Raw genomic sequence first — 10598 nt, 5'->3', positions numbered from 1 at the left:
TTGATGACCCTCAATGTAAGGAGAAATGCAGAGAATATATCAAAATATTATTTCAATTCCAAAACTAAAACTCAAAATTTAAAACATCAACCAAACATGATGATCCATCTTAAAACAAAAGCTACACATGAAATACATAAGTATCATTGCTTTTCTTGAGAATAAATCCTTTTATTTTGAAGATTATTAATCCTTCTATTAACACACAACACAAAACATGAATGAGTGTAGTATCTAATTTTCTCCATCCCATAGAAGATCAGCAACATCGAATCCAGCTGGACCGTTCTTCACTTTGCGCTCCTGTTTGATTTGATTAATCTTTTGGTAATCATCATTTATAAGTGAAAAATCAAATATTTCTAAATTTTGTTTCATTCTCTCTTTGTTGTAGCTCTTCACGGCGAAAGTCACACCTTGTTCATACAACCATCTAAGACTTACCTATAATCAATTTAAATACATTAACAAAGAGTTATTAATTATAATCAAACTAAAAAATATGGACAACTTTAATTGGATTTTCTATTTGTTTTCTTTTTACCTGAGCAATAGTTTTTCCATGAACATGTGCAATGTGCTTGAGCACTTCACTGTCCATAACATCATTACTACCCCAGCTGGTTCCGTTGGCACCCAAAGGAGAATATGCAGTTACCATAATACCCTTAGCTTTGCAATATTCTCTTAGATTCCTTTGCTGCCACGAAAGATTCAACTCCACCTGTTTTTGTGTGATTGGTGTGGTACAATATTTAATTTAGTGATCCAAGGAATAAAGTTAAGAAGAAGTATAGGGAGTTAATGGAATATATGTATAATATATACAATGGGGTATAAAGGATGTTCGATTTAGTAGGATATCAGATGTTTATTATTTCTAGTATTGGAATGATTATTCTAGATAGTATGAGTGTATTATGTTTGAGAAATTAGTAATATTTTATTTTAAATGTTTATTTTTTAACTCATATTAAATTAAATAAATAATCAATTGTACAAATATTCAATTGACTTCTTATAAGTTAATGTTTATGTGTACAATTAATATAAATAAATAAAAAAATCTTACTTGATTAACCGCGGGAGGAATAGTAGCAAAAGAAAGAAGATCTTCAAGTTTTTGGGTAGAGAAGTTGCTAACTCCAATTGATTTTGTGAGGCCTAAGTTGTGGCATTGCTCCATTGAAGCCCAGACGCCCTTCAAGTCAAATGGCACAAATTCATCTTCTTTATAAAAGAATTTTCTTATTTCAGGCTTTGCACTCATTGGGCAGTGGACTAAGTAAAGGTCCAAATATTCTAATCCAAGATTCCTGCATCATGCATAACCAAAAATTTTATTATTATTCATCAATAGTAAGTTAGGTGACCATTTACAAAAAGTTATATGAAGATAATAGATGAGAATGAGTATTAAATAATTTAAAATATTTGACTAATTGATATTTAATGATTATCAAATATTATTTTTATATGAATATATTTTTATGTGAGTACAACTTTTAACATATATATATTTTTATCTAAATAAAAAAAGAAAAAAATAAGAAGATAATAGAACTGAGTAATTAATAAAAATATTTTATTAATTATGTAGTTCTATTATTTAATAAAAAATTATTTAATATATATATATATAAAATTGTGTATTTTTTATTTTAACATATATTTTATACTATTAATTAATATTAGTGGCTTATTTTAGTATACAACTACAAAAATTATTAAAGAAAATTGTGCATATCAATTTAAATTTGAAAAATAATGGTATGAAACTCTCTCAATATAAAAACTTGATTTCATTATGCGTTAATTTGTTTCACTGGTTAAAAAGACAATTTAACGTATTACACGAATAAAATGAATGGAAATATTTAATAACCAAAGAAAATCAGCCAAAATGAAAGTATAATTGTATATATTGAAACAAGGTGATAAAAAAGAGTTGTATGATCTTACTGAAGTGATTTTTGTAGAGCAGGGAGAACAAGGTGAGGATGATTATCAGATAACCATAACTTGGAAGTAATAAAAAGTTCATCCCTAGAGCTTATGAGACCAAGTTTAAGAGCTTCAGCAATGGCTTCTCCCAGAGCCTGCTCGGACCCATAACAAGAAGCAGTGTCAAAGTGCCTGTAACCGAGCTTGATGGCCTCAAGGGCTGCCGCTTTGACAGTGTCACCGTCGTTTGTTTCGGAAGCAGTTCCGAAGCCGATCACCGGCATGCTGAATGAAGATTGTAGGACAACATTAGGGACTGCTAGTTTTGTTGTTGAAGACATTATATTATAATGTCACAAAATAAATGTATGTAGTTGATGGTTGCTAATAATACGTTTAATATGAGTATGCAATGTGGGGAGGTGCTAATAATAAGTGCTAAGATCCCTTTATTATATAGTCAAATGAAGCCGCCTCAAGGTAAAAAAATATGGTATTCCATTACATGTATGTTACGTATATGCATGCATCATCAGCACGTCCTATTCGGTTTTGCGTGGTTATCTTCTTTAGGAGAATTACTAATATTATTTGTCAAAGTTGTTCAAAATTTGATCAAATAATAAGCTAAGGAGGCTCAAATGAGCAAAGATCAAATTAAAATTTGTTCTTTGGTTGTGAATGGACGAAGTTAGAATTTGTGTATTCACATAAATATGGTTGGTAGTTTGGTTACATTTAAATTAAAAATTTATTGTGAATGCAACTTGTGTGTTTTATGCATCAAGTTAAAAGTTGTGTATTCACATGCATATGTGGTGAATATTTTTGCCAATTTATTCACATTAGTTGCATATATATAAAGGCTAGCTATAAGTTTGGTGCTTCATAGTGTGCAATTTCACTATGTAAGACAATGGAGTTAGGGAGTTATGGATGTGAGTTAGGAAACTCCTAATTCTACATTTAATTTGTATACTAAACCTATTTATTCTTGTTCACTATTCATTACACCATTTTATTTATTTTGAGTATATTTGAGATTTGATTTAGTTGGGTATTTAGTCATCACTTTATTATTTTATTAAAAATTTTGTTTAAAATAAAGTTATTATTTATTTGTTATTTCTGTCATATTTGATAATGAAAATTTTGTTAATTCACTCCAATTATCCTTACTCTTGTCTAAACTGAAGATATAATTGAGGTTTGAAGATCTGTCCAAAAACGATGCCACTGACAAAAAGTACAACTTGTTGATTGTCCAAGAAAATGTCATTGATCTGTTTTTTATTGTTGTAGGTGTAGCTTACATATTTAGTAGGAATCTTACAAAAATATCTCCAATCTATTTTTTCAAAAAAAAAAATATTTAGATGATATTAAAAGATATCAGAAATTTGTGGTGTGTGATAGAAAGAATCAGATATGAGAGGGAGAGTGAGTAATGAAGCAGAGTTTCAAAAATATAGAAAAAAAAAATGTGACCTGAATCCATTTTAAATGTGTAATTAGTAAAAGAAAGTATACAGTGAGTGAGTCATTTTATACTTAAAAAAAATCCTTCTAAAAGAATATAAAAATGATAACTTGTAACTAACTATTGAACTGAATTACTAACTGCTAACTGAATTGCTAACTTCTATCTAACTTCTCTTAAACAGAAAAATATGCTTCCTAATCTCTTTTAGTTGACTCAGCAATAATGCAATAACAGCAATAGTCTTAAGCCACTCCTGTCAAATATGTCTCTGGTTTAAGTTTTAAAATAATAGCTACTTCCATATCCTCAATAGATACTTCTCCTCTATTGGTCCACAGCTTCCACTCTCCGAAACATTTTTCAACTTAAAATGATTGTATCTTTTGTGATCTTCTACATTAAGATCCACATTAATTCCCCTTTATGTTGAAAACATCCTTCTCCAGTCCGGATCAATCCATCTCCATCTATTAATTGCATCAAGCAAATTAACCATGTTAATAGTATAATTGTTTATAAAAAATTAGTTTTTAATTATTTTCTAATACATAAAAGATAACAACATGTGTTTTGTTTATTTTTATATTATTTAATTCTTTGAATTTGTTTGAACGGTGATATTTATATCTTTTTATGATTTATGAAGTACAAACATTGAGTTGCGACCACATTCACTGACACTCGTCCTACCCGCTTGTTGTGTTCAACCATCTAAATACCATCATGTTAACGTGTTCAATTTTATTTTTAACATGTATTCTTAAAATAAATTTAGAAATAATATATATTATTATTTATTTAAAAAACAAATATTTTAAATATTTTATATAATTAAAATAAAACATTAAAAATAATTAAAAAAATTGATGTTTTAATATCAAGAAAAATATAAAAATATCACTACGATTTATCTAAAAAATACTTTATATTTTATACGTCGTGTCGTGTCCCGTATCCGTGCATCATAGATATCTTTTCTATTTTTTTTATTATATGTCTATTTCAATGCATCTTTAAAATTAAAAAAAAGTTATAAATTAATACAAAATTATGGTTGTGATTCGAATGAAATATAAATTAAAAACTTGATGGTCCAATTTGATTTATAGTATATTTGTGTAAATTAATGGCCCAATTACAAAGTAAAAACACTACCGTAATTATCATCAATAGATTATTATTTTGAATAAAAAAATTGTCAAATTTTATTTAATCACAAATATTGCAATAATTAATTATATGTTACAATTACTATTGTAATAGTAACTAAGATTACCTTCTTATTCTGTTTGCAGTTCAGTTTTTTAGTCCCAAATTAAGTGTTTAATTTCATTTCATAGTATTCTGTTTGTAAGCAAGACCCTTATTTGGAGTAAACATCCAATTCGGTCCTTGTCTATTTTCACGAAGGACAAAACGATCTCTGTCCAAAAAGATGGACACTTCGACCCTCAACTTTTTTATTTTAGGACAATACGATCCCTCTATTAAAAAAAATATTTAAATAATAATAAAAACTGGTTTTGTGGGAGTTTTATTTGTATTTTGTGGGGTTTTAAACCTCCACAAACTATTAATAAGTTTGTTTTTGAAAAATTTCTTCACCAATGGTAGTTAAGTGAAGAAAAACTATCAATGAAAATGATGCCACAAAAAAATAATAATTATAGTACAAATACTTTTTAAAAGAAAAAAATAACATCAAATAAAAAATGAAAAAAAGAAAACTTTAATGTTGATAATATTGGTATTAGTAATGATGACGGTAGAGAAGATAATGATGATGATAAATCAATAAAAATAATTGAAGTAGGAGCAATAATAATGAGGATGAAGAAGGTAGTGGTACTAGTGGTAGTAATTATCTATATTATTGAAAATAATTTTGTGAAGGTTTAAAATCCCCACAAAATACAAATAAAACCCCCCACAAAATCAATTTTTATTATTATTTAAATAATTTTTTTAATAGAGGGATCGTATTGTCCCAAAATAAAAAGATCGAAGGTCGAAATGTCCTTTTTTTTAGACAGAGATCGTTTTGTCCTTCATAAAAATAGACAAGGACCGGATTGGTGTTTACTCCCCTCATTTGTTCTAAACTTCTGTATACTGTGCTGTTTATAATAGAACATATTAACAATCCAACAGAACACTAGAATAGAATAGTCATGGAACGCTATCGCTATGTGTATACTATAACCAATAAGAAAATAACTTTTAAGTTGTGACATGACATGTGATTAGCTATTTAGCTTAAACATTCAAAAAAAATTTTCAACTATTCTAAGAATACTGATATTCTTAAAATATTCTTAAAATACTTGGAATACTTGAAACGCTTCCTAAACTGGGTTTCATGAAATTCATTTCTCCTCAAGCCATTAAGTTAATAAACCCGTATACATTTTCAAGGCAAATTATTCATGAGGATGTGGGATATGAACTCTCAAAATTCTCTTCCATATACCCAATCATGCAAGTAAGCAACTCAATTATGATTTATGAACATTAAAGGAAGGAGATTGTTCGAAAAAGGACAAGTTTTAACTACACATACAAAATTAAACCATGCCTACAACAATCATTGTTTTCAGAAAAATTTTAGCAGCACCGTTTACTGATATTAAAATTACATACCAAAGGCAAGTGCCATTTTTCATGTTAAACAACATAGAAGATCAGAGCATAGTGTATAGATCACATGAAAGACCGGTTCTATCCTGATTTTTATCATCAATGTGCCAACTTCCTCAAATGTTGAAGGGTTTTTTGTTTGATCCACTGTCGATCATGCGGCAAGTAAGCATGAATTGAACTATCATAACTGCAAGGAAAAACCAGGTAACAAATCGTATTAGTCACTTCCACAATAAGATGCTCAAACAAAAACTAATGAACCATAATAACAAAAGAGGTAGGTACTATCGAGAGCGTTTTACGTTTCCCAATGTATTCCTCGCCTTTAGTCCTAGAGAGAGACTAATTCTTCTGAGCTTAGTCAGTTTTATTTTCTCTCCCAACTAGTGTTCTCTTCAAAAGTAGAACCCAGGTTCTCTCGGACACTGACAAGGTGTTTTTTTTTTTTAAGAGGCCATATATTTCATCAGCAAGAAAGCATCAGAATTAAGCAAAACTATCCAGTTAAGGCTCAAAATTGCTCCAAATGTCTCGATCACAATTTTAGTCAAGTGTCATAGATCTATGTTTTTCATGTCATGCGGAAAAGAACACTCAACTTCTAGTTCAGCATCAATCTACCATTTACCTCTAAATTTCTCTACTCCGTTTTTCATTTCATTTTATTTATATGCTGTATATAATTTTTCATTTAACTTTTGCAAATCATAATATAGAGACATAGTTATGCTTTGTCACTGAATCAAAGCACTTCTATGATGCAAATGATTTGAGAGAGAGAGAGAGAGAGAGATACACTAGAGCACTCATGTCTGCAAGTCCATCTATGAAGTTGTAGAGATCTGCAATATCATAAGAGAGATTTCTGATGGCTGGGTTTAACTCCTTCAGTTTTCTTTCATACAGTGCACATATGCCTGTATAGATAGAGTAAAAACCTCTAATTAATGCTAGGAAGTTAATCCACAATAGGCAAAAACATCAAGAAAGATTTTCATAATAAGAAACTATATCAACGGCAAACTTTGATTATCTACTAATAACCATTTTAATTTGCTTTATTACCATTTTGCTGCAGCGACAGAATTATGTGGATGTATGCGTATCATGGTAGTTAGTATTGCTTGAATCGCCAGACAAGACTCATGATTCAATGCAACTCTAAGATTCAGCAACACAAATTGTGAACTGAATCCTTTATGCTCTGTTTCATGCTCTGAATAGCAAGAATCATGAGCAAATATTGTTTGCAATATGGATCACATTCTGTGATTTGTGTGCAGGTTAGTCAAGTCATGCTCAACCTAGTTCTTTAAAAAAATAATAACAATAACTCCCTTATTATCGTCACTGTGACTTATGAATTCTCTTCTTTTCTGTTCTTTATGTAGCATAGCTTTCCAATCTCTCAATATGTCTAAAGAGGAAAAGACCTTTGAAAGAATCATGAGCTTTGCATCACATAGTCTTGGTTAGCATGACTTGAATCATAAATTATTTTGATGCATGCAATTAAACTTGTAAATATATATGCTCATTGATTTAAAAGATATTTTAAGTTATTGCCTATTTATAATTATTGACCATGAGATCCCTGAAATCATGATAAAATTCAGTTCATGATTTGCAAACTAAGTTTTAAATTTATGATAGGGATAAGTAATAGACATTCATTGAAATAGCCCAAAAAGTTTGTTTCCATGAAATACACATAAATAAGAAGTGACAGCCAGTGTTTCTTATGAGATACACATAAAGATCTGAAATTCTAAATGACTAAGTTATACCAGCGTGCATAATTTATCAATCTGACTATGATTTACCTGTGAAAGAAAGCATCATTACAACTAGAAAGTAGGATTAGGGCTCTTCAAATTGTTAGGAAACCATTCTAAACAAACCAAAGAATATAATAATTCAAACTCATTGCTTCTAAATATAATAAGTTCAATCTGAAGATTCTGATCGTTCTTCATTCAATCTTTACAGTTTCACTAGCAGAAGTTCACGTCACTACTATGTCATCAAACCTAGACTGATTATATACTGCCGCTAAACTAGAAGGTGCACAATGCATCAATCGATGTACAAGGCTAGCTAACATTCTAAAGGCTTTGTTTACTTTCATAAAATTATTTCCAGAATTTCTTGCTTTCAATATTAATTATATACCTGCCACCTTATTTTTATAGCATTTCCTATTTAAAGAAATTTATAAAGGAAATACAAAATTATACATGGGTTTCTAACTGTAAGGTTTAAACCCCAAATCCTTAATATCAATTATAAACCTCTCACATTATTTGTTTCCTGCTTATATGATTTTGTAAATGTAAAAAAAAAAAAAAAAAACTAAAACATATCCTAGGTTTCAACTTACTAACTATCAAGACTAAACCCAAAACCCTTAAAATTAATTACGAAATACGAATCTGTCACCTAAGTTGTTTCCTGTTTATAGGATTTTGTAAAGGAAATATAACACCAAGCAAGCCCTAAGCTTCTAACTGTCAGGACTCTGCGACCATGACAAACTTGTTCATGCATTGCAATGAAATACAGAATGAAACACAAAACAAAAACACTAAAAAAAACCCACCCCACCCCGGATTGTAGTGGCGGGAACATACCATCACAGCAACACAAAGGCTGTGCTTATCACTATGTTCTTATCACTTTTCAGTTTTATGATATTCCAAGTGTTAAAGCAGAACCAAAAGCATCCAAAGTGAGGTTCAATCAATTGAAAATGAAAAATACCACAACCATAAACAATTAATTAGAACAAAAAAGAAGTCATAAAAACTAGTACAGCTACTACAAGAACATGGTTGAAAGAGTTAAATACCATCCATGGCCTGAGCCACTGATTCAAAATCCATGAAAGTTCTAGTTGCTCTGTTCGGAGAGGTCTGCATTAGAATAATCGTGTGGCGATTAGCCTGTAGAAAAACAAACAACAAAAAATAAGAACCAAAAGCGGCAGAGTAAGTTAGTAGTAATAAGTGATGGAAACAGGAACTAAAGACAAGAAGGAATAACCCTAATTTTTGTTAGTTGAGAAAGGAAATTTGGAAGCAGTGATGAATAAACGGTGTTTTTAAAGAAAATATGCGAGAGTGGGAAGAAAGTTTTTTACCATCTAAGAAGAAGAAGCAGCAGCAGCTAAGGTAGTGGTGGCGGTAGCGGTGGAGGAGAAGGAAGAAAGTGGTTGCAGTGTCGTTTGCTGTTGTGGGACGTTGAAACGACGCCGAAGTAGGTAGCAGGGCACGGCACGCGTAGACGACACAGACTCGAAAGTCGAAACTTTTTTGTTTTTGGAGGTTCGGAAATGAAATGAGGGACACGAAGACGCTCCGGAAATGTCAGGTGAACACAAAATTGTTTAGGTTTGATCCACGTAACTTTCTTTTTTTCGTTTTGGTCCCTGGAAAGGTTGAAATATTGCCATGTTGGATTGAAAACGGATGCTCTCAATTTTTTATTTTACTTTTGAAAGGATAATTAGTGATTTTTTATTCGTAAAAATTTAAGTGCAATTTAGTGAAGTTAAAAGTTGAAAATAGTTAAATGTATTGATAAATTTGATTAAATTATTATTTATTAATTTTTAATTATTAATTTTTTATAAAATTAACTATATATGAATTTTTATATTTTTTATTATATATTTTGTGAATAAGATAAAAAATATTAAAAAATTAAAAATTATATTTTATTCTTTTAATTGAAAAAAATAAAAAATTTATTTTTATTTATTAATTAATAGCACACTTTTAAATAGAATTCAGATCAATAAAAATTTAATCATTAATCTGTTTATAAAATATTTTGCACAACTAAAAAAAATATTTTTAATTAAAATATTTACCTTAAGAAAGAAATTTTAATGTATGCTAACATTATAATTAAACGTATATTTTTACATTCATAAAAATAAATTATTTTTAAATTTATTACTTTAAAAGTCATTAACATATATTGTTGAGTTTGAAAAACTAATCTAAGTGATGAACAAACATTATTATATTGTTATAAATTATTTGTTGATGAAACAACCAAAAGTACCCATGAAGTTTACGAACGCTGACAAAAATACTCATAAACTAAAGAAATTAACGTTGTACCCATGAAAGATGGATTCCGTATGACAAAAGTATCCAAATCCTAAATTTTTGTTGATTTTTTAATAAAATTTCTAAACTACCCTACACTCAACCTTAACTCACTTTTTCAACATTTCATAACCCAATCTGCACCAACCCTTGCCATGGAGTCCGAAACTACTCCTACAACAAACCAGACGAAATCAATGGTAGTGATGGTGGTGGTGGAGGATCGGATCTCAACCGATTCACTCATAAGTTTACAATCCATACCCAAACCAAATCAATCAAACACCAAAAAATACTCAACATATAAAAATTTTCAAATCCATTCATCCAATTTCAATTCACTTTAGCAAAACTAGAAGTAGAAACAGTCATCAACCATAAAAAATCAACAAATCCATTCAACAAATTTAAAATTT

General features: G+C 29.5%; 2 protein-coding genes across 2 annotated transcripts; both read right to left on the bottom strand.

The window, feature by feature from the left end:
- Window positions 1-16: 16 nt before the first annotated feature.
- On the bottom strand, window positions 17-2380 carry LOC112697592 (NAD(P)H-dependent 6'-deoxychalcone synthase). The gene is made up of 4 exons (XM_025750819.3): window positions 1963-2380; window positions 1073-1316; window positions 545-724; window positions 17-444 (listed from the first exon to the last, which is right to left on the bottom strand). The coding sequence occupies exons 1-4, from the start codon at window positions 2283-2285 to the stop codon at window positions 235-237; spliced, it is 957 nt and encodes a 318-aa protein (XP_025606604.1). The 5' UTR covers window positions 2286-2380; the 3' UTR covers window positions 17-234.
- A 3572-nt stretch (window positions 2381-5952) lies between these two features.
- Window positions 5953-9521, bottom strand: LOC112697593 (enhancer of rudimentary homolog). The gene is made up of 4 exons (XM_025750820.2): window positions 9207-9521; window positions 8916-9009; window positions 6864-6984; window positions 5953-6254 (listed from the first exon to the last, which is right to left on the bottom strand). The coding sequence occupies exons 1-4, from the start codon at window positions 9207-9209 to the stop codon at window positions 6164-6166; spliced, it is 309 nt and encodes a 102-aa protein (XP_025606605.1). The 5' UTR covers window positions 9210-9521; the 3' UTR covers window positions 5953-6163.
- Window positions 9522-10598: the final 1077 nt, after the last annotated feature.

Source organism: Arachis hypogaea, chromosome 16 (assembly GCF_003086295.3).
Source record: "Arachis hypogaea cultivar Tifrunner chromosome 16, arahy.Tifrunner.gnm2.J5K5, whole genome shotgun sequence".
Lineage (NCBI taxonomy): Eukaryota > Viridiplantae > Streptophyta > Magnoliopsida > Fabales > Fabaceae > Arachis > Arachis hypogaea.
Note: the sequence above shows the minus strand (reverse complement) of the source record. Positions and strands in the feature narration are given on the sequence as shown.